The 25,799-nt window shown below is 33.1% G+C and overlaps 1 protein-coding gene across 2 annotated transcripts in view; it reads left to right on the top strand.

The window, feature by feature from the left end:
* SNX13 (sorting nexin 13) overlaps positions 1-25,799 on the top strand; it is a 91,400-nt gene that overhangs the window by 9,241 nt on the left and 56,360 nt on the right. For both annotated transcript variants that reach the window (XM_081146399.1, XM_081146400.1), the window contains exons 2-5: positions 10,747-10,859; positions 14,197-14,299; positions 16,436-16,525; positions 17,572-17,693. In XM_081146399.1, the coding sequence (XP_081002525.1) occupies positions 10,747-10,859; positions 14,197-14,299; positions 16,436-16,525; positions 17,572-17,693 (428 nt within the window). The remainder of the gene's footprint in view (positions 1-10,746; positions 10,860-14,196; positions 14,300-16,435; positions 16,526-17,571; positions 17,694-25,799) is intronic.

Here is a 25,799-nt window from a genome sequence, read left to right as displayed (position 1 = left end):
TGTACTTATAACTCTGAATATGGGTATTAAGCATATAAATAATTTCAGCCCCTTTATACAGTAGGTGCTTATCTGCATTCATGTAACAGTACAGTAAACTGCTACTCTCAAAGAGGAGTGGGGTGTTCATGTTATAACAACATTTTACTTAGCTGGAGATTATCTAGGTCCTTTGTGGGTGAATCTATGTCTGTCTCTCTTTTCCTTTCTATACCAATTTTTTCCTTTTTTACCCTGTCACTTAGTGGATGTGTTGATTCTCTACCTCCTCACCTCCCACTCTCTGTCTTTTATTATCTTCCTCTATGTCTGTAGGTCTGCCTCTTGCTCTCTCTGTTTTTCCCCAACCTTTACCTTTTCCTCCTGTCTCAAATAAATCAAATTGGCCACAATAGAGAATTTAACTTTTATTTTTTAAGTTATACTTCACTTATGGGTTTAAAAATATTTTTCATTGTTAATTTTGAAAGCAAACAAAACATTTTATATACATTTTTAAAACAATCCAGCTTAGTGTAATTTCCTTTTATGATTGTATGCCTCTTGTCTGAATTTATCTTGATTAAAAAGACTCATAATCTCTGAGTTAATGAACACTTTTGAGCTTTATTTTTTATTGTGAATTAAGGCATCTTATAGTACTTTCAGGATCATTGTTCTGATACTGAGTTACTGTATAGCCTTCAGGAATGTGAAGAAAATTTATCTGAATCTGTATCAACTCTAGAACATACCCTGGAAGTTATCTGAATACTAATACCTACAAAATCTACATCGTATTAAAGAGTACCAGGACTTGAAGGTGTCAGTGTCAGTTTAGTTACTTTAGCTTTTTCTGATAAACTGAATTTTTTAATCTTAATAAATTACGTTTAGCCCGATTGGGCGTGGCTCAGCGGTTGAGCATCTACCTAGGATCCAGGCGATCGGGGTTCGATTCCTGGTCAGGGCACATGCCCGGGTTGTGGGCTCCATCCCCACTCAGGCATGCAGGAGGCAGCCGATCAATGACTCTCTCATCATTGATGTTTCTGTCTCTCTATCCCTCTCTCTTCCTCTCTCTGAAATCAATAAATATATATTTAAAAAAATAAATTACTTTTATTTGATTATTCAGATGTTATGTGCAGAATTTTGCCCACCTTCCCCCCACTCCTTTGAAAACCTTCTTGAGAGTCAGTGGTCAATGTAAAATAATGGTTCAGAACTTGCTTGAATTTTAAACCAAGCTCAGTTCATGGTTCAGTTCTATGACTTAGCTATTTCCTCATCTATAGAATAGTTAGTAATATAACTTATAGAGTTGTGAGAATTAGATATATATAATATGTATTTATAATCTACATATTTATACATATATTTATAATATATTAAGTTGTTAGCAAAGGTCCTAGCCAATCCTAAACACTCAATAAATGATGCGTTAGAGGGTGCCCTTTATCATAAGGAATGAATGAAGGGTAGGAGATTGGTGACAGTTCAGTTAGGCTATGAATTGAAGTGAAGATCTAGCTCTTGGTACTGTAATAGGCTGTGTTGTTTGATTTCTCCTTGGATTACATATTATGGGGAAAAGTAGAAGTTGAGTAGTGAGTATTGGGACTTTCATTCTTGTATTGTTAACAGTCTTATATGAATGAGGGGGGAAAAGGGGACCGTTTACAAATACACCTGTTTTATCTCACTTTTGCACCAGTGAAATGCTGTGGTAAAAGTTGTGTATACTTTAGTAGAGGAACATTTTTGTGACTGAAAGTGTTCTGATATAAACTAAATCTATGCTTTCCTTTTCTTTCTAATTCACTTTTGTTAAAGGAGTTTAAGATGAATTGCCACATAACAGCTTGTTTTTCATGAGGTAATGATAGAGAATGGTCTTGATGTTTGAGGATCTTTATGTGGCCCAAACAGAGTGGGTAGGGAGTAGACAGATTGTTGGGTTAGAAATGACAAGCACAATACTGTATTATATCAAAATAATTTTGTTTCAGTGTAGTGTCATAATGACAGGATCTAAAAAGAACAGAGAATTTATGGAATAGGAGGAAAATTATTAAGGAACTTGGGTATTCAAGATTGTAATTTCCTTTTGATGTTTTCTTTCTGGCCTTGAAAAATATAGTGGAATAATGCCCTCTTCCCCATTAAAACATTTCCATAGTTGTTTCAAGAAAAAATAATGAATTAAAATTCCATTATTCAGAGAGAGGTTTTTAAAGAAATGATTTAAATGTAATTTTAAAAATTATTTTGTCGCCTGGCCAGGCGTGGCTCAGCGGTTGAGCGTCGACCTAGGATTGAGGTGATCGGAGTTCGATTCCAGGTCAGGGCACATGCCCGAGTTGCGGGCTGAAGCTGGTCAGTGACTCTCATCATTGATGTTTCTATCTCTCTATCCCTCTCCTTTCCTCTCTCTGAAATCAATAAAGATTTATTTAAAAAAATTATTTTGTTGTTAAATATTTTATAAGAAATGCATTTGCTGGGGATCAAGCAGGAAACCTGGGCATGAGCCCCAGGTGGGATTGAATCTTGAACTCCTGGTTCCTAGGTCGATGCTCAACCACTTAACCATGCCAGCCTGGCAGTTTTTAATGTTTAATTATTTCTAAGAATAGGATTGAAAAATCTAGTAACATAATTTTCAGTCTTTTAAAATTCTCATAAACCATTGGAGGAAATTCAGGTTTTTTTTTTCCTTTATTCAGATACATTTAGCCTTCTAGGTACAGGAGTAGGGTAACCTGTTAGAGATTCTATCATTTTAATTCAAAGACTTATTTCTGTTGTTGAACTTCAAGTAGGTTATACAGAGGGCTCCTTTTCTTTATGTAGGCATTCACAACTAGTTATTTTTCAAACAAAGATAGCTTTTTTGGTAGTTAGTTTTTAAAATAATTTATGGTTATAAAATTTGAAGCATAAAGTCAAATATAAAAAAGAAATATTAATTGCTTGTAATTTTATCACCCAGAATAACCACATTTTACATTTCCTATTTTCAGTATTCTGTGTTATATTTGTACACTTTTTAAAGTGGATCATATGTACAAACAAATTTGTATACCCACCTGTCTTCACTTAATATAAATTTAAAGAACAATTTTATATTTGAATATTCATGTAAAAGTTGTAAGTAAAATAGATTAATGTCAGATTGTATATTAAAGGAAGACTGTGCTATACTTAAGTAGGAGTCATTGCAGATATGCAAAAATGGCTCATTTTTTAGAAGTGTTATTATAACATAACTTTATTGATTGGTCAGTGCAGAAAAAAATCCTGAGTATTGTCGGAAATAATACCAAGAAGGCATTTGATAAAATTCAACCTCTCTCCTGATTAAATATATTTAATAAAATAAAAATAGATGAATACTCTATTAAAAATTGTATGTTAAAACCCATGTCAACAGCACACTTCCTATTTTTTAAATCTTTTATTTAGCTTTTATTCATCATGAACAAATTTGACTTAAAGTTTTTCATCTTTGTCTATCACATAGGTGAAAATTATATTTTTGCTTTAAAAGTTGAATTTCTTTGATTATTGATGGGGTTGATAATATTTTATTTGCTTATAGGCCATTTGTATTTTGTTTTGAATTGCCTGTTCCTATTCTGTTCTCCTTTTGAAATATTGCTCTATATCGTAATGATTTATAACCTCTTTTCTTGTGGATTTTAACCTTTTGTTATAATTGGTTTATATATTTTTACAAGGATATATAAGTTTATGGATTTTTTTGCTATAATATACATTTATTTTATGTTGTTAAATAAGTGATCCTTTTCCTGCAGATTTTTACCATGTTAAAAAAGATCTTTCCTGGCTCTAGATTATACAATGATTTATAATTTTTTTAATCAGAAAAATTTAAGCTGTTTTCTCCATATTTTTAGGGGAAAATATTCATAATTTTTATCAAGTTTTAATAATGCAAAATTTCAGACATACAGAGATCTTAAGAAATATTGCCATCAGAATCAATCCATGTATCAGTTACTTAGATTTCTTAACATTTTGTCATGTTTGCTTCAGACCTGATTCTCTGTGTCATTTTTGTTGTTATTGTAGCTGAACCATATTAAATTAAATTGCATATTTTATATCACTTCTCCTCAAAGTACTTTCCTGAATATCCCAAGAATAAGGGAGTTTTTTAACAGAACTATAGCATTATTGTCACACTGAATAAAATTACAAGCAATTCCCTACTATCATCTAATATTTAGTATATAAAAATTTCCCCAGTTTGAACCATTATCTAATCTAGCAATATTATTACTATGTCTCTTTAATCCAAAATAGATAACCTCCCATCTTTCTTCCTCTTTCTCCTTCTCCCTCTTCATTGTTGTGGGTGGTTGTCCTGTGCATTAGGATGCTGTGTAGGATGCACACAGCAACGTCCTTGGCTGCTATGATAGCCCCCTCACTCCATTTTGATAACCAAAAATGTTTTTATGCATTGATAAATGCCTCTTAGGGGGAAGAACTCCCCTTGGCTGAGAACCAGTGCATTCAAGATAGTACCTTTTCTGCACTTTATTTTTTAAAATACTTATTTCTTAGAATTGTTTATATCTTGAATCTATTCTGTGTATCTAGCCTTTAGCCTATTTTGCTTATTTTACTTTTCTTTGTTGTTTAACCAGTAAGTAGTAATTTAAAAAATAACTTTATTGAGATATAATTGGCATATCATGCAATTCATCCAATTAAAGTGTACAATTCAGTGGCTTTTAGTATATTCACAGAGTTGTGTATGTATTGCCACAATAAGTTGTAGGCTTCATTACCCCAAACAGAAACGCCCTTATCCTTGTCTCATTTTAAAATTGTTTTTTTTGGTCTATTTTTTATTTAGTTTTTTGTATATTTCAGGTAGAAGTTCATTATCAGATAGATGATTTACAAGCATTTTCTCCCATTCTGTGGGTTCACTTTTCATTTTCTTCATGGTATCATTTGTAGCACAAAATTTTCTAATTTTGTTGTAGTGAAATTTATCTACTTCTGTTGATTGTGTTTTTGGTGTCAAAAGCTATTTTTAAATTTTGCAATGCATTTTCTTTAGTTAGCTTCAGGAGATGGTATCAAGTATCACATAAGCAAGACAAAATAAATAGATAAAAAGTACGGCTGAAATTAAGCCATTATAGTTTTTTCTAGTTTAAATTTTGAAAAATAATTTTTTGTGAGTTTTGTTATTATATCTAGATGGGGGTGTGTGTGTGTGTGTGTGTGTGTGTGTGTGTGTGTGTGTGTGTTTACAGAAGACTACTGAGAATTTGAGGGAGAAGAGGGGTTGGGGTTTTACATTGTAGCAATGCTGGATAATTTACAATCACTGTTCTCTGTAGCCGGGAAGGGAACTACAGTAACCCAAAACACCACAGTGTTCTTGTCTTCAGTTGCCCTGCTGTGAGTGTTTTCATGGTTAGCCACACCCTTGAGGGGAGGAAGAATCTTCCAAAAGCAGAGACCATACAATTCCAACCCTCCCCTCCTTTATATGTATAATCCCTTAATTCCTCCTTGCTGAATTCCTGTCTGCATTATTTCATGATTATTGGGGTGCTTATCCATGATTTTTTTCTCCAAGCACATTCTGAGTCTCTGGGTCTTAACTTTGGAGATTCCTTACTAGGCTGGCTTGTTATTTTATCAGCATTCCAGGTTCAGGAATCATAGCTCAGATCATAATATTCTTGAGTACATCTCTGTTTGTGGTCCAGCTGCCTCTTTGCGGTCACTTGCCGTAGTGTGTCTGCCGTCATCACCTCCATCTTCTTAGTGTCATACTTATTAAATGTTTTAAAAATTTTTATTTACTACTTACATAATTGAACCTTGACAGTATACAAATACATATAATTTTTTTCTTTTTAAGATTTTCCTCATACAAATTTGTTTTAAAGGTTGTGTATGTTAAGCTTTTTCCTTGTTATTACCATAATTGGACCAACAATTTTGTTTTGCCTTCTCAAATAGGATGTTAGTTTCATGTGTTTCATTTGGTGGAATAGAAGTTTTATGACAGCCTTTATGATCATTGTTTGATAGAAATAAATAATAGTGTATTCACTTAAATGTTTTAAATGACTGTTAATTGAATGTTAATAAAATGAGGTAAGGATATGGTGTGTCTTGTAGAAAAGTGGTATGTGCAGTCTAAAAATAACAAAGTATCCTAGCCAGTGTCGCTCAGTTGGTTGAGTGTCAGCCCATGCACCAGGAGGTAGCCAGTTTGATTCCCCATCAGGGCACATGCCCAGGTGTGGGCTCAATCCCCAGTAGGGGATGTTTAGGAGGCAGTTGATGGATGTTTCTCTCTCATCAGTGTTTCTCTCTCTCTCCCTTCCTCTCTCTGAAATCAATAAAAACATATTTAAAAATAAATAACAAAATAATAAAATATTTGTAATATAGTTTTTGTTAAAAAATCACATGCTTTTTGAAAAGTAAATCAGTGCAGAAGTGTATTTAGTAAAAAGTAAAAGTATTATTTGCTTTCTTCATTTTAAAGACAGTTCTGGGTACTTTCATACCTTTCTTGTTCAAACACACATGAGAGAGAATTTTCATTAAATTTTTAAAAAGTGCTCTTCAGGATAGTGATGTGAATTGTCTTTTCTTGCTTTGATAAGTTTCTTGAAGTGTTTATTTAATTTTACTATTAATTTCTGGTTGTTCTTACATTTTATGTTCTTCTCTTCCCTCTGTCCTATGGATAGTAGTTGCTCAATGAATTGATTTGACAGAGAAACCAAGGGCAGGTGGGACCTAAGTGTTAAGGTGCCAATTAATGATCAGAAAGGAAGATAAACGAGTGAAGATTATCACTTGGGAAAAAAAATCTTGATTTATATAACATTGATTTAGATGATTAATCAGAAGATCTGTGTATATAGTAATACTTACAATATACTGTATGTACCAAATGTTATACTTGGCACTAAGAATACCTCATGGAACAAAACATACACAGTTTATGTCCTCATGTGACTTATAGTGTATGGTGGTATATGCAGGAAAATAAACAGGCAGTTACACCCTAATATGATAAATGAGGATACTGGCAAGAGAATGGTTGAAATGGTGAACCGTGGGTCCAGTCTCGATAGGGAAGTGAATATAGAAGTGGGCTAAGTAAGGAGAAAGTAGTTTACAGCTCTGAATGGAAATGAAATAGGGGCAGTGGGTGTGACTAATTTAGAACTGGAAGGTTGTGGTAAGGGAAAAAGTTAATTTTCCCATTTCCCATTCAGAGAAGACAAGGTGATGATGAAATTAAGAGTGTGGACTATTATGACTAAAGTAGAGCTGCATGAAAGTTGGTGAAGGTGAAATGCTTATGATATTAAAAATAGACTGTTGGATGTATTATCCTTATGCATGTTGAAATAATGCAAGATTATGTAGTACTTGGGTTTCTGACATAGTACCAAATTATCCTGTATTATCTGAGGAAATAATTAGAACTCAAAATTTTTAAATGGTATTAGGGCAAATGTTTTTCTTAATATCACCAAATAAGATTGTAATTTCAGCCAGTTATATATATGGGAACACTAAGAATAACATAAAACTTATTTTTGACCAGTTCACTATTCTGATGTTTCAATGAACAGATTACCTACAGAGCAAATGAGCACTAAACTTGCTTGATTGGAAATGTTTACTTTTATTAGTCTCTAATTTTATTAGAATATAAAAATTTCTCTCAAACTAAATTAAGGAAAGGGTCTTATCAAGATTTTTTTTTTTTAATGTGACGGTAATGTCTATTTTGTTCACTGTTAAATCACTAACACCTGGCACGTGGTAGGTATTCACAAATATTTGTTAAGTGAATGAATAAGGGTTTGTTTTTGGTGAATTTGCCACTGTTTTCAAATGAATAACATACTTACAAGATTCTGAAAAGGAGTTTTTAGACAGTTGAGCATCTCCACCATGTTAACTAATGGTTGCATTAAATAATCTTCCCCATACTGTGATTCTTTTTTGATAGTTTCTTTAATTGTGGAAGATATAATTCAAACAAAAGAACAAATAAAACATTTATACAGTTTAAAAAGCAGCCCAACCGACATAGCTCAGGGGTTGAGCATCTACCTATGATCCAGGAGATTGCGGTTCTATTCCCGGTCAGGACACATGCCCGGCTTGTGGGCTTGATCCCGAGCTGGGGGAGGGAGGCGTGCAGGAGGCACCTGATCAGTGACTCGCTCATCATTGATGTTTCTATTTCTCTCTCCCTCTCCCTTCCTCTCTCTGAAAATAATAAAGACATATTAAATTAAAAAAAGCAAACACCTGGTTAAGAAACAGAACATTACTGAGTCTGTGAGAAGCCTCCCATGTGTTGTCCTACAATTGCAAGCTCTCTTCCTTTATCCCCAGAGATAGCCACTTTGCTTGGTTTTATTTTTAAGACCTGTGAATATATCCTTAATATGTTGTTTAACTTTGAAAAACTGACTAGCAAGCATAAATCTAACTGTGTAAAGAAAGGGTAATATAGCTAATATTTGATCAAGTCTCACGAGGAGGCAGGTTGAATAAAGTATCTGGGTCATAGTCTGGTTTCTGCTTTCCTGAGAATTTACGAGAACTCTTTTCAGGGAAGTCCGTGTATAAGACTGGGTGAATCTTGGGAAATAGCATCTGTTTCCCATAGTTGGGCATCTGGCAGTACTGTGGTGTGTACCAACCCTATATAGAAGAAATAAAACAGCAACAACAAACCACTCAGTGACATAAAAGAAGATAAAAATAAATGGAAAAATATTATTTTAGGGTAGGAAGCTCAATATTATAAATTCTCCCTAAATCTTGTCCAAGATTTCTGTTCATGTGTCATCTAATCTTTGAGGGCTTCTTAGATCAACCAGAGGAAGTTGCTTTATTTTTCACCATAACACTCATCCCTATCTTACATAACTGTATAGTTACTTACTTATTTGTCTTTTTTCCCTTTCTGGAATGTAAACTTATAAAGATATGCATATATCCTACACCCAGATCAGAGGATAGCAGAGTCCTAACTGTCCCACCCACTTATGCCTCCATTACTTTACAGAAGATTGAAAAAAAAAAATAGTCAAAATGACATGCCTGTGAAGAAAATGCAACATGTTTAGAAACACTGGTAAAAGCTTTGCCAACTTGTACTACAAGTGGGAGAAAAAAAAGCTGTCAGAGGGATCCCACTACAAGGTAAACAGACTTCCCTTTTCTGGAACTCATGTAACACAGAGGAAGGAGGTCACTTTCCGTTTCCCTTTCTAACAGACTGACTTCTGGATTAGGCATTTTGGCTGCTTATGCGCTAATAACTGCAAGATCACAATCCAGTGCCCCATTCCAGCTACAGACTTATTCCAATGCCAACGAATGATGTGATGGTACCTTATAATCTTCTAATTGGGAAATTGCACATTTCCCTCATTCTCACCCCAGCAGTGTGAGAAGTAGGTCTACAACATCTCCAGGCTCAGACCAAATGGCGGTGCTTGGACTGCAGCAAAGTAACCACTGCAAAGTATTTCCAAGCAGCAAGAAATTATATCCAGATTCTCATGAGACTACTGTAGGGTACAGAGTAGGAGCATGAAAGCAATCAAACCTTGTGTAAAGTCTCTTTGCCATTTTTTTAAATTAATGAGGGTATGCTCATCTTTCTTCCCTTATTGAATGTAGATTTATCGGTATGTTTTATTCACTATTGTTTCCGCAGCACCTTGAACTTAGAGCACAGAGGAAGCAGTCAATGACTGAATGAGTGAATAAATACAACTGTCGTTTCTCTCATAACCCACAGCACTTACTATCTATTCCATAGTTTTCGGTCATTAATTTTGTTTAGTTTAGCATTTATAATGCTTTCTATTATTTTCTGTGGGTTCATTGTTTAATTGTCTCATTCCTATAAAATAGTCTTCTCTGTGCTTCTCGATGGAAAGAGTGGGACAAATGCTCCCTTGTATACCTCACAATACAAGGCAGATGGATATAACTTGTTGAATACATTATTTATTCATAATGACTTAAATGGCTAAAATCCAGTTTGCCGTCAACAAAAGGAGTATTTTTATTAGATAATACAGCATAATTCTAAACAAAATAGGTTTTTTTGTTTATTTTTTAAGTGTGGAGAATTTTTGGAGATGTTTTGTTTGAGCTCATGGTAAATCTTGCTAAGTGGAAGTTGGAAGTTTTGTAATTATAATTTTACAAATTTCTATATACAGTTTGAATTAAAAATGTCACAAATTTTCAGTAAGATACGGATTTCTTACATTGAATTTTTTTTTTAAAGTTGTCATACTATAGTTATGTTTAAACTTAGTTTTAAGCACAATTTTGATCTGCACTTTACATATGCTTTTGCATATATAAATACCCAAATGTTTTTATAAATACTTTATCATTACTCATTCCAGCATATTATTCAACAATGTGTATAACTATTTCTTGTACCTTTACATTGTCACTAGATTTAAAAAAAATCATTGCTGATGTTCTATAAATCTCGTTCTACGCGCAGATTTTGTATATCATTTCTTGGAGATAAATTTCCAAAAGTATACTTAACATTTTCAAAAGTAAATACTTTAACAGTAATTGAAACAATACCATAAATATACAAAAGGAGAAATTTAAAGCTATGTAAAAATTTTGTTGGTTCTTTTTGATTCATATTTATTAAAAAAATTTTTTTTTGCTTTATTTCAGACCAGTCTATCCATATGGGGATGGGGAAGCCTTGGCATTGTCCTTTCTCTAATAACTTTTGGACCCTTTGTAATATTTTATTTGGCATTTTATATCTTCTGCTTTGTGGGTGGGTAAGTATAATCAGTGATAATTTTACAATTCATATGTCATGTTCTATTGTTCAAAATTGAGACAAATGCAAGAGAAATGGAAGTATGATTTATTGTGAATGCTTTTTTTACAGATTATTTTTTACCAAAGTTTAAAAGTAAAATTAAGATACTTATATAAATAAAGCGATGATGGTTATTATTTGTGGCAGAAATATGGTTAGTTATCTTCAAAAATAAAATAAAATTTTTAATGATACAAACTTTTTTGTGATAAAGGAAAGTTTTTAAGATTTTTAAATTCCTTTCGGTGTTATTACTCCTTTAAGGTTGAAATTACCTTATCTATTATAACAGTAACAAGGTAAGTTATATTGAGATGACAAATCAAGTGTTACATAGAGATACTGTGTTATTGATTAGACTTCAAACAGTAATGTTAATTATTTTCCTTAGTGTATGCTGTCATTTTATTTAAGAAAATTCAAACAAACACCTGAATTTTCAGTTTTCTCTTCATGGTTATTTAGTTTACAATGTTTATGCTTTTTATCTTACCTTGATAAACCTTTACAAGAGAGGTTTCAGTCAAGATTTTGTATAGCTTCCCATGCAGAGCATTTGTCAGGCATGAGTTACATGTAAGAGAATGTATAGACAAGAGCGATGCTTGTTTTAGATACTCTAACCAGCTTAGCTGAAATAAGCATTTTGTTGTTAATATATGTGTATATGTATGTATTTATGTAAATTTCTGCAATTATTTGTGAAATGAATACAAGTTCTTTTAAAAATATCTTATGAGAACCCCCAAATTTGGAGGAGTTATTTGATCCTATAGGTTTAGAGGGCTTAGCTGAATTGAATAGCTTATATAAACTATGGCCTGAAAAACTGTATAAGAAACTAAAGGGTGGCTTCTGAATATATTAACTACCTATTACCTCTTTTAGGATATGGGTTTGAAAGTCATGCATAGCCATTTTATAGGGAGTGTACCCACTGATTGTTGAACCAAGTAAGAATTAAAGGACTATTTGTAAAACTACTTTTTATTTTAGTTTTAGTGTTTTTATTAGAATTGCTTAGATAAAATAACTGTTGAACAATTAAGAAATAAGCAGTAGGAATCAGATAAATGTAGTTCTAAATATCTTTATTGATTATAAAGATGATTGAAGACCATAGATCTGTAGCATTTTGGCTTCTAAATTATACTCCTTAGCCCTAAATTAAGGCCAGAGCTAATTGGTTGCATAGCTGCATGGTTGCATCTTTCCCATGTAGGGTCATAACTGCTTTTACTTATTGGAAAGGAGATTATTTTGAGGTGTTTCTGTGAAAGGAGAGATTTCTTCTATTTCACTAATTGAATAAGCCCTTGGGAAAAGTGAAGGAGAAAAATACTTCAGAAAAGGAGGAAATTTCAGGTTTATAGAGGAAGGTAGGAGACCTAGGAACTTTTGGAAAATGGAGAGGTGGAGAATTACTTCTTTTAGATAGACTAAACTGCTTTGTATAAAATTTGGGACAGAGAGAAGTGATGAGTGCATTCATTTCAGAGTCATGGGAACCTCTGTTTCCTTTTTGCATCTACTAATTTATTAAGGAATAATTTTCAAAACAATTAGAGGATACTTGTAAGTATGTAAACATATTTAGATAAAAAGATGGGACATTTGAGAGTGTGGGAGAGACACTAAAAACTCTTTGGATAACATTAAGTCACATGGTAGGGTGTGAAATTCCAAGTTGGTGGCATTTCATAAATTGATGTTCTGTTCCAGACTGTTGATCTCAGTGAAACTCACTGCCACGGTAGGGGACTTCTACTTGCATACTAGCAAGCCTCTCAAGAAGAGATTAATTAAGCACTTCTAGGTTATTCAGTTATGGTCAATGAGTACTATCATACCTGAGTAAAATCTTTATTTTGGCTCTAGTTACAAAGAATGATTGTCCCTTCTTTAACTTAATATAGTTTAATGCCTTATAATTTTAAAAGCAAAAATAGGCTTTTAAATATCAATCTCAAGTAAAAACATTTCATATAATTCAAATAATTTAGAAATGATTAGAAAACCACTGAGGGATTTTTGTTTGTTTTATTTAGTTATTATTTTGGCATATCATTATATAGCTACTTAATGGCATTCTGTTATGTTTGTTTGGTTATGCAATCATTTGCAGCACCTGTTTTTACTTAAACCTCAGTGCTAAAGCTTATTACTTACGTTCTTTGAAGATCAGACTGTTTTTTTAGCCTACTTCCCTACTGTTATACTGTGGACAAAGGTTTATGTTTTATCAGTTTCATTATGTTTTAGAAATACATTGTTTACTTAATATACACATTTTATTATATATGTAAATGTGCTCTTAACCAGGTAAAGCTGAAATACAGAGCCAACATGATTCTTAATAATGACATCAGATACAACACAGGTGAAATTTACTGATAATTCTGAGGCCAGCCTTTTAAAAAAGAAACAAAAACAGAATCAGTGACATGAGCTGATTTTATTTTTGTTTTCCACTCTCCTCCCTGCCTTTGTGATGCCTGTGCTGCAGATCAGTGAAGTGGCAGATAGCCACAAAAAGCAGAAAACATTGAGAATCTTCAATAGTTGAGGGTGCCCATATGTAATTTTTCCCTGCTCCCTTCTTGTCACTACAGTCTTTGAATTTCTTTAACATTACTATATGATCATTACAAAATTAAAATTTATTTTTCTTCCTTATTGGATTCCTGTCTACTTAGTAGTGCTTAGATTTAATTGGTAAATTTTAAATAGAGGAAATACTGGTAGCATTTAGTTAATACTTATAGTAAAGTAGTTCAAAACCAGTGTTTATCTTACCTTGACCCTATAATTTTGTCTTATTAATTCCAAGCTTATTTGATAAATCATAAGTTGGATCACTTTTTTATATATAGCCTTTGTTCTGTATTCATAGTGGCAAGTTATATTAATATCTCATGTTAATTAGTTCACAGTAGAAAGTGTATGATTTAGCTATAAATTTAGCTCTCATTTGTTTTTGTCTTTTTTTTTTTATTAGCCTACTTATTCAATGAGGACTGATTTTCCTAACATTTGAAAATGTTCCCTGAGATTTTTTTATGAAATATACTGGATGAAAACTTTGAAAGTCATTATTATGTAAATTCACAAATACAGTTGATTTAAGCTTCAGAACGTAGCAAAATCTGTCAATTCCTTGCCTTGCCAAAGTCGCAAACTGATATTTTAGTGAACGATAAGTGATCTGTTAATTCTGAAAAATATATTTGGTAATAGATGTATTAGATTGTAGTAAAATTTTGTTTTTGTATCTATAATTAAATATTTTTCAGGGGTTTTGTGGTCACTCTCCTGTTTGGAAAAACAAACTCAGAGAAGTACCTAGAGCAGTGTGAACACTCATTTCTTCCTCCAACATCAACTGGAATTCCTAAGGTAAATAGGGTAAAGGAATGCAAAACCTTAAAATACTGTTCTGTGCAATGATAATTTTTTTTTTTTTTTTAAATATATCTTTATTTCAGAGAGAGGAAAGGAGAGGGAGAGAAAGAGATAGAAACATCAATGATGAGAGAGTCATTGATCGGCTGCAGCCCGCAACCCGGGCATGTGCCCTGATCGGGAATCGAACCCCGATCGCCTGGATCCTAGGTTGATGCTCAACCACTGAGCCACGCCTGGCCCGGCTGCAATGATAATTTAAAATGTGATCATCCGTATATGGTTTGGCAGATTTTTTTATAACTCATTAATGCTCATTATACATTTATGGGAGACTTTATGATTGTGCTTAGAAAAATGCATTCTAACAAGTTACCTTTTAAATTTTCTCAGATGTTAAAAGTGGGAATGCAGATTTGAGGTAAAGACAGAAAATTGGAGTGTTTTCCTGCTATCTTAACTGAGAATTTCAGAGTATCACATGTATGATTTGTGTCAATGAATGTAGTGTTTTGAATAAAATAGCAAAGGAAGCAGAGGGAGAAAAGGGGTACTTTTTCTTTAACTCACTTGAAAAATATAGCTTGTAGTTAGGCTATGCATTAGTTATAATTTTAATAAGTTAGGGCAATTACATATCACCTTGAATGTTGCTATTTTTATTTTTAAATTCTTTTCTTTAATGTCATATCTTATAAATAAAATCAGAATTGAGTACTATGGATAGTAATATAGATAGGCTTCAGATTTGCATTGCTTCAATTCTTGCTGTGGGATTGGAATGGCTTCATCTTTTATAAGGAGAGCCAAATGGTCTGGAGTTGATGCTAGGAATTTAACTTCATTATTTTGTTCAATTTGTGCTAAGATATAAGAGGTGCAGAGAAAATAATATATAAAGTATTATTTTACGTTACTGAAATAAAAACCCTGTGCCACTGATTTTCATACTGATGAATAATTTTTTTCTGTACTTACCGTAACTTTTAAAATCGACTGAGGTGTTTTTGCCCTCCTTTACAACTCCTGTTAATATGTGTTCTTTGAGATAGCTCGCAAATCTTTCGGAAGAAATGAACATTTTCTTGGTTTGAATCATTTCTTAACCATTTACAATTTCCATTCATTTGAGTGATAAATATAGAACATGGGAAAAATTGTAAAAATTAAGATCTCAGCCCTGGCTGGTGTGGCTCAGTTTGTTGGGCATTGTCCTGTGCACTGAAAGGTTGTCAGTTCGATTCCCTGGTCAGAGCACATGCCAGGGTTGCAGGCTCAATCCCCGGGGGGGGGGGGGGGGGGGGGGATGCAGGAGGCAGCCAATCTGTTTTCCTCTCACATCAGTGTTTCTGTCTCCCCCTCCATCTCCCTTCCTCTCTAGAAGTCAATAAAAAGAAATCTTGAAAAAAAAAAAGATGCCAAACAGTAATAAATCATAGTCAAAACTAGTATTTATAATCTGTATTTTAGTAGATGGTATAAATAATAGTGACTTGATTTTATTTTTCTAAAATGATTTATAAGCATGCTTTAGGAAAAAAATCTTAGAGGTTATATAAACGTGAAGCATATGTTATATATAAATATATATATATATATATATATATATATACGCGCTTTGGTTTGTATTTTTAATTGAAGAGTGTCTCACTACTTTTCACCCTGTTTCCAGACCATTGTTCTTTCTGAAGACTACAGAGAAATAGCGAAATTAATTTTCATTATTTGTTAAAAATCATCCCTAAATAAAATCAATTTAAAATATATTCCTTTGGCAGCTGTTTTGGTTTGGGAAGGGGGAAAAGGGAAGAGGAAAATTAATAATTTAACTCTCTTAAAAAACTAACTTATGCTTTTAAAGTTTCATTGAAATATGGCAACAGTATATCTGTATATTTTCATTTGCTGATTTTATTAAATTTTTTAAGTTAAGAATATATGTATTTTTGGATGTGTAGTTTTGTTAACTTGAGAAATAGTGTTTCTTTTATGCTAGAGTCTCAAGAAATCAGATTATTTATTTACCTGAAGATAATGATGGGAAAGTTATAATGAACGTTCTGTTAGAAGTAAACTACATAGATTTTAAATCAAGAAACTGTACAGTAAGATGTGATGGTTTCCTTTAAGTGTTTAGAAGAAATGAAACGGGAAGCCAGGACTATAAAGATCGATAGAAGATTGACTGGTGCCAATATAATTGATGAACCTCTCCAGCAAGTGAGTTTCAGTATGTGGTATTTGAATTCCATATATTGTGTGCTAGGTATAGTTCTTTGGAAAATATTAAATAATTTTGCTACTTATGTAATATGCTAGAAATATAATGCTATTCTTGGATTCTATATTTAAAGATGCCTTATTTATGAACTAATTTATAATGAGGTATTTTACTTAATATTAAAGCCTTTTGATTGAGTTTGCATTTAGAAAAAAACTTTTTACTGATATATTTGATGATATTTCTAGTTATTTTACAGTTAAAGTGTTATCCTTAGCTAATGAACGGATTCAGTGCTTTGGTAAATCAGACCTTATTCCCTGTGAGCTTTATTACTTTGTAAAATAAACATACCTATTTTGATTCAACAACATTAAAAAGTTAGAATTTAAAAAATTATTCTACGCCATAGTATTTTTCACTGATTTTTTTATTATATGATAATTATAATGCGTACTTTAAGATTCTAACAGTTTCATAAATGAATCCATATTTAGTTTCTCAGAATTACAAAAACATTATACATTAAGTTGTATTATTTGCTATTTATTGGCTAACTTAATACTGTTGGCAGTATCAAAGGTATTAGACCTAACTGAAGTATGTCATTTTTGTAATTTGACTGAAAGGAATCTGACGATATAATATTGGAAAAATTGTTTTCTTTTTGAGAATTAGGGACCACTGGCATTACTTTGCATCTCATTACATCAGACCTATTAAAACTCTCCATTATATTATAGCATTGAAAGTTTACTTTTTCTGCAAGCTCTGTCTTTACGAATTTGGGTTAGGCTTGGCTATAGATAGTAATGTAAAAAAAAATTTGGGCAGTGTATGAATTGGGATACCGAAGTAATTTTAAAATTTTTGAAATGTTTTTTGGCATATTTATGTTTTTTAAATTAAAAAAAGGTTGCCACCACAATTTAGTGTGTAGAGAGGTAATTATCAATTGGCAAATAATCTTTTTAGATTTTAATTTGCCACTGTTACTTTTTAAATCCTAATAGTTGTTTTTGTTCCCCCAATATTTTTGTTTTAGGTTATCCAGTTTTCCTTGAGGGATTATGTCCAGTATTGGTATTATACACTAAGTGATGATGAATCTTTTCTTCTTGAAATTAGGCAGACTCTTCAAAATGCACTCATTCAGTTTGCTACTAGGTAAGGTCACTGCATTGTATTCATGCTGAAAAACTTAAATATGTTGTTTGTACCAGTGGGGAAAATAGCTTAAATGAGAGGGGAACATTAATTATAGTTGACCCTTGAAATAACACTGGGGTTAGGAGCCCAACCCCTTTCACAGTTGAAAATTTGCATGTAACTTTACTCCCCCAAACTGTAAGCCTTACCAATAACAAGTGATTGATTAACATTTATTTTGTCTGTTATCTGTATTACATATTTTTACCATAAAACGAGAGAAAGGAAATGTTATTAAGAAAATCATAATGTAAAGAAAGTACTTTTATAGTACTGTGCAAATTTTTAAAAATATGCATATAAGTGAGCTTGTGTAGTTCAAACCCATGTTGTTCAAGGGTCCACTGTATTTAAAGGTAAGTAGAATAGTAGAATATAGATAACTTGGATTATAGAACTAGAGTTAGTCCTTTAAATTTAACCTTGACATTTACAGAATGTTTATTTTGATTAAGCCCTGTTCTCTCAGTCTATGTCAGTTTCTTTCTCAGGGACCAATCATGTGACATTTCAGAGCCTTCCACCCCACTTATTGATCGTTTATTTCTCCTTATCCAGATACTCTGTTTTCTTTGAGTGCTAAGGAAATTAGTTTCTCTTTAGGCACATACCTAATGGAAATCCTCTTAATGGAAGAAGAAACCAAAGGAGCATAAATCAGTGGAGACTATTCAGTTTATTATTTATTTATAGAAGAGAAGTGTATTTTGATTATTTTGCTGTAAGAAACACCCACTTATATAGTATCTCCCATATAACAAAATATTTTGGTTTATATCCTTTTAGTAAAACTACTTGATTTTTTGAGGGGGGCCATTTCATATCCAGGAATTATTTATTTTTGAAAGGATGGACTTATGTTTGTATGAGTTTGCAGGCCTTTTTTTTTTTTTAATCCAAGATTTTGCTTCCCAGTGCACATAAAGATTTTCCTACTAACCTGTATCCTCAAAGCCCTAGGCTGCATGCCTTGGCCATGAGTACTCCCAAATCTGAAAGTGTTTTTTTCTAGCCACCCTTTCTTCTTTCTTACTTTGGTTCTTGAAATACCTTCTTGTACTTTTGAGAATCTTGGAGCTTTTTTCCCTAGGGCTCTTACTGGTTTTCTTTATTTCTGTTATGTGTATGTTAGCTGCCTTACCTTTGAATGGGCTTTGACTTCTGAGGACCCTGTGGATGAGTGATGTCCACCATATCCTGTCCTCATCAGCCCTGCTCAGCTCCTGCAGACTCATGCCTGTGGCTCCTTTTATGGAGTTAGTCCATCTTATATTTGGTCTTCCTTTTTCCTACTGCCTGCTATTTTTCCCAACGTTATTGTCTTTTCCAAAGAACTCTGCCTTTTCATGATGTGCCCAAAGTAGGACAGCTTCAGTTTTGTCAGTTTTGCCTCCAGCAAAATTTCAGGCTTAATTTGCTCTGCAACTCACTCTGTGCACGTAGATATTTCCAGCTCATCTGCTCTCTCAGGACTTTTCCTCCATAACTCAGTTGATTCTGAGCTTTAGAGTAGAAGGTTAATTCCTCAACCATAGGTCATTGGGGAGGCCTGCAGTAAGGTTTATGGTTTGAACAATAACCGTACTTGTGGCGATAGATTTGAGCTTCTTCTCCCTTATGATTGACAGCAGACATGTGCAAGGTAGCCAGCTTTAATTATGCATGTAGACTAACTGTGAAACACAGGAAATATAATAAAGGATAACCAAAGGAGGTCAGAAATTGGGCTTTATCTCTTTTATTTCATATATGTAACAATAATAAGCATTAGGTATTCTTTTAGATAACTCTTCTGAATCAGTCATTTACTGCTTTCTGTAGTAACACCATTGTAATGATTTTCCTTTGAAAGGGTGGGAATAAGATGAGTTCATTATTCTTGTGTCTGACTGCCTAAGAGTATTTTAAAATATAACACATTTTTGACATGGAAAGAACTTTGAACTAGTAATTGGAAGACCTGAGTTTGCATCCTCTTCTACTACTTTTCCATGGAACTGTGAGCAACTATTTTAAACTCCTTGAATCTTGATTTTTCTCATATGTAAAATAAGCATAATGGTGCCTACCCTGTTCTGCATTCCTCAAAGGGCTATTGTCAGGATCAAATTCATCTATTCAGCTAATATTTTGTGCCTACTTTGTACCAACCAGGTGCTGTGTATGCAGTAGTGGGACAAACAAAATTCCTGCTTTGTGAAATGTAGTGAAAATAATACTTGTGAAGTGTTTTAAAAATTGTGAAGGAATTTAGAAATTTAAGTTGTTATGCCATCCATTATCCACAATTTCACAAATCAGGAAGCTAAGATCCAGAAAGATTAAGTGATTAGTCCATTGAGTTGGGGGCAGAGTAAGAATTAGAATCAGATTGTTCTTAGTCCAGTGTTCTTGCTTTCCCCCCATTCCCTATCATATCTGTTATGATCTAGATTATTCATCTTAGTCTCCCCACCTTTTCTTTCCTCTCTTTGCAGTGCTTTTCCTGTTTTTGATCCCCATCACCTTTTCTTTAAACTTCATGTCATAATTTTTCCCCCCTCTTCTGTAGCAGTCTGTGTTATCAGCCTGGACTTGAATTAGGCTGGAGCCTTAGCTGATGAATACTTAGTAGCCTGTGTATTTTTATTCCCCCTTCAAATAAGATATCATGACATAGGACAGAAAGCCCTGGAATATCTGTATTATAATTCTGTCTATAGCATTAAGTTACAGTGTATTTAAAAGGAAATTTCTTAACATCTATTACTAAAATAGTAATACTATTTGTATGGGACAAATGAGATGATGTGTATGAGACATTTCATAAGGTCTTTGTTAATCAATGAATGACATTTTGAACAAGTTACCTGACTTTCTGTGCCTCAGTCTCTGCATTAGTAAAATGGGGTAATTGTCCCATAGGGTTGTTGTAATGATCATGTGGGGGGTGAAGTACATGTAGCATACCACAGGATCTAGCACATAATAAGTGTTCAATAAAGGTTAACTTGGTTACCATTATTATGATCTTTTTAATCTTCAACTGAGGATATGTTTTTATTGATTGTAAGAGAGAGAGGAAGGGATAAAGAGAAACATACATCAATGTGAGAGAAACATTAATTGGTTGCCCTCCATATGCGCCCCGACTGGAGGTCAAACCACAACCAGGGTATGTGCCCTGACGGAATCAAACCCACAACTTTTTTTGGTATATGCAACAACGCTCCAGCCAACTGGGCCACCCAGCCAGGGCTATTTTGGTTACTATTTTTGTTATTTATTATGTTCCTAGGATATGGATACAGATTCTTTGACCTTGTCTTAGCTTTTTTTTTTTTTTTATTGTGGGGCTGGGGGAGACAAAATTAAAGCACATGAAATGGAAAATAAGTCATCGTTTGTATGGTACTGAGCAAATTTTCATCTAGAGGTAGAGTAGACCAGAGTAACTGATGAAGACCTCATGTGGATTGAGGCCAAAACTAGTCTTCAATAATGGGTATATTGAGATAGAGAGAGAGGGATAAAGGACATGTTAGAAAAGAGAGATAGTGTGAGCAAAGTTCTACAAAAGGGGATAAGATTAGGTGGTAGAAACCATGAGGAGATACAAATGAACAAGGAACCTTGTTGCTCTCCAAAGTGAAAAGTGGTTCCTAACTCACTCCATTTTTATTCCTTTTAACCCCAAGATTAGTGGAAAGAAGATATATTCTAATGCCACTGCATTCTGTCCTGAAGGGCTTTCCCCTTGGGGGAAGAAGTCTGGATGTTCTGTAGGTCCCAGGATTCAGCAGTTATGGTTGTAACTGTATCATTATTTCTAGAACAAAAGGGAGTATGTTCTGAAAGTTTTGCCATTTTTCTCATTACCTTTTGCCTAGAAATAATGTCATATGTTCCTAAATTTGTTCAAAAGGCAAGCACAATAAAAATAATAGACATTTGCACCAGTAAAGTTTATACTCTTTTGCCATTTTATATTCTTTACCATTTGAAAACAGCTCAAAACTAATATTAAATGGAAAGATGATTATTGTCATATTTACTATAGTAGAGCAAAAACTATTAGGAACCATCTAAATATTTAAAAGAAGGAGAAATGTTAATGTTTTTATATCTACAGAATAGATGGATTGTTAATTATACAGTTGACCCTTGAACAACGTATGGGTTAGGAGTGCTGACCCCTTGCATAGTCAAAAATCTGCATATAACTTTTGTCTCCCCCAAAGCTTAACTACAATCGTTCCTGGGTAGCCATGGGGGATTTTTTCCCGGGACTCCCCACGGATACCAAAGTCCATAGATGCTCAAGTCCCTAATATAAAATGGTATAGAACAATGCATATATTTGGCCCTCTGAATCCTCGATGCAAAACCCAGGGATATAGAGGGCCAGCTGAGTATTTATTGAAAAAAAATCTATATATGAGTGGACTCAGGCAGTTCAGAACTCTGTTGTTCAAGGGTCAACTGTATAGTTATATAATTCACATACCATTCAATTCACCCCCTTAAAGTCAGTGGCTTTTAATATATTCACAGAGTTGTGCAACCATCATCACAGTGTAAGAACATTTTATGACCTGTACCCACTATCAGTCACTCCCCCATTCCTCAAAAGCTTCTAGCTCTAGGCAACCACTTACTACTTTTTATCTCTATGGATTTGCCTACTTATGCTGGACATTTTATATGAATGAAATAATATAATATGTGGTCTTTTATGATTGCCTTCTTTCACTTAGCATAGTGTTTTCAAGGTTTACCCATGTTGTAGCATGTATTAGTACTTACTCATAAGAATAGCAATTCACTGAATGGGTAGACCACATTTTTTTGTTTATCTATTCATCACTTGGTGGGCATATGAGTTGTTTCCACCTTTTGGATATTATGAAGAATGCTACTATGAGCATTTGTGCACAAGTTTTTGTGTGAACGTGTTTTCATTTCTCTTGGTTGTGTATTCCACCTATGAGTGGAATTTCTGGGTTGTATAGTAACTCTGTTTAACCTTTTGAGGAACTGCACACTATTTTTCAAAGTGTGTTACATTCCCACCAACAATGTATGAGGGTTTCAATTTCTCCACATCCTTGCCTTGCCCTCCTAGTGAGTGTAAAGTGGCATTTCATTATGGATTTTATTTGTATTTGCCTGATAGCTAATGGGTTTGAGCATCTTTTTGTGCACTTATTAGTCATTTGTATATCTTCTTTAGAGAGTGTCTATTCAGATAACCTGTATTCACTATCACTTTCCCCCATTTTAAAATTATTTGTAATTTTATTATTGAGTGTACTACTGCGTGTTTTCATAAATAGTTTTATAGGACAATCTGCTCATTTGTTTGCATTTTGTCCATGGCTGTTCCTATACTACCGTGGCAGAATTGACTGTTGTGATCGAGATGATGTGGCCTGCAAAGCCTAAAATAGTTGCTATTTGGCTCTTTAGAGAAAAAATTTGCTGACCTCTGGAATGGATAATTTTGCAGCCATAAATCATTTATGAAGCATTATTAAACAAATTGGAAATATATTAGAATAAAAATAATACAGAATAGTGGGTACTATGTTATTTCATCTGTCTAAAAAGTTATAACTGTATGATAGCAAAGAGACTAAAAGGAAATACACTGAAATATTAACAGTGACCTTTGGATTGTGGCTTCATGACTGATTATAACTGATGCAGAAAATCTAAAGAAGGAAATTATTTAAAAATGGGTATCTATTAGAAATATTTGGTAATAAGCAATAAATATATCTAGGATGACTTTTTAAAAATAAATTCACCTGTTTCTCGGCTTTTTATGTTCTGTGAAAACATAAATAAAACATAAATATAAGAATCATTTTTTCAACTATAGGTGACATGTTTGGTATAGGTAGCCTCTATTTCTTGGGAAGTGATCTTGAAACTAATGCTTAATATAGTGTTTTGTACATGACAGAATAGTGAATACTAATATATTTTTTTAAATTAAGTTCCCGTTTATGATTTCCGTGTTAATTTTTTTCCATAAAATTTTAATATATTCACTGTTGGGCCTAGGACTATTTTTTTTATCAAGAAAAATTCACTAAAAATCTTGTTTATTAATAGGTAGCATGAATTTCATTTTTAATACTTTATTTAACATTATACTTAAGAGAATGCATACTTAGCCCCAGGTTATTTTTTCCCTTTCCTGTAGCTCGAGTATGGCTTTCAGCTCTGTGTTCTTTATACTCCACCCCTAAAATAGGAGAGTGTGCTTCATGTGTGTTCCTCTACCCAAGTTGTTCATTATATCCTGAGATCCAAGTCCTTTAGAACATCTGGATATTGACTTCTCTGAAGCATTGGGACATAGACCTGGACTTCCTATGTGGTGGTGTAGCTCACTAGGTACCATTGCTTTAATATGGTTATATAAAACGGCATGCCTACATTTTTCTCCATTTCCACTGTTTTGTAAAGTAACTTTTATGAGTCAGGAAGTTTCATGTTGTTAAGGTGTCGTAGAGAAAACACAGAATTGAAAAAGAACCCTGATTTTTTTTATAAATAAAGTCTTAATTTCATTATGTAATCTAGATTAAGTAAATTAAGTTCTGGCTTTATTTATAGGGGCTTACGGTAATTATTTCAGATCCCTTTCAGTTGTAACAAACTAGAGATTCCCAGGTCAGGTTGGTACTAATCTTGATTTGTTTGTTTTTAATCATGCCTCCTCCGAAAAACACTCACATACTCTGTCACACCCCACATTTTGAATACCATTTGGGGAGTTATTTTTTATAGTGTGTAGGGTTAATAATTAGATTAAATTTACTTTGGGTCTAAGTACTCCAGGTCTATTTTATTAGTAGGAGATCTTATATGATAACAAAGTTTATTTAAACCTTTAATTTATTTCTACATGGTCAGGTAGGATGCTTGACCCCAAACATAGGTGTAGTAGACTGGTCTATTTTTTTTTCTTTGAGAAGAAATAAAAGCAGCTTAAAAAGTGTTGAATTGACGGAAGTGTTTTAAAATTAATATTTCTGTTTTCCAGTCTCCTTTCTAAGTTTATCATTCTTTACTAAAAGTAAAGAATAATGGGTATAACTAATGATTCCATAACAAATCCAGTTGGAAATCAGGTGGTTTTTCCACTCCTTAATTTCAACAGAATTAAAGGAGGACCTAATCAAATTATTAGCTGATATATTACTAAAACTAAATTTTTATGACATAACTATGTGATTTGGATGCATAATTTGAAAGGAGTTCAAAAACTTATTGTCATTGATATAATAAAACTTCTTCCACTCTTCTATACTTATTTTGATGGGAACATGGCTTTGGTAGTTTTATCTAGAAAAGGAATATAAATAAAAGTGATGATCTTCAGCCCTATTTCTTTTTTATTAACTATTATTTTGTATTAATTTCAGGCATACAGCATAGTAATTAGACAATCATATACTTTACAAAGTGTTCCCTGATATTTCCAGTACCCAGTTGGTACCACACATAGTTATTACAATACTACTGACTCTATTTCCTATGTCGTAGTTTAGACTCATCTTTTCTTGATGGTTAAAAATCTTGAATTGATGAAACTTTAAAATTTTTTATAATGATCCAAACTACTGCTATTCTTTATAGAATGCTGAAAACACAATAAATTTGTAGTTTTATAAGTATACTACTATAAGTTTTGTGAGGTGTGAATAATCCCACCATGGCTAATTTTAAGCTGTCTGCATGACATCACTGATGAACATGGAGTTAGGAAAGAGATGCACACTTCTGGCTCTCCCACTCAGCACACAACTGGGAGGAGGGCAGCCCAGTAAAGGGAGCAGGCAGATTGGTAATGAGACTTGTTTCTTTGTGTAGTTGCTTATTAAACTTCAATAAAATAGGAATTCTCCATATATTTTTGAGGATTATGGTAAAGGGTTTTGAAAAAAAGTCAGTTTATTTTATGTTCAGTTCTTATAAGTAAATCCTTACAGATTTTAAAAGGGAAACAAAGGTGCTCTGGAGAGTTGTAACATGCAGGATTTATGACTGAATTGAGGTTGGAAGAAGGGG

This window comes from Miniopterus schreibersii (genome assembly GCF_964146895.1).
Source record: "Miniopterus schreibersii genome assembly, chromosome: 9".
NCBI classification, from domain to species: domain Eukaryota; kingdom Metazoa; phylum Chordata; class Mammalia; order Chiroptera; family Miniopteridae; genus Miniopterus; species Miniopterus schreibersii.
Note: the sequence above shows the minus strand (reverse complement) of the source record. Positions and strands in the feature narration are given on the sequence as shown.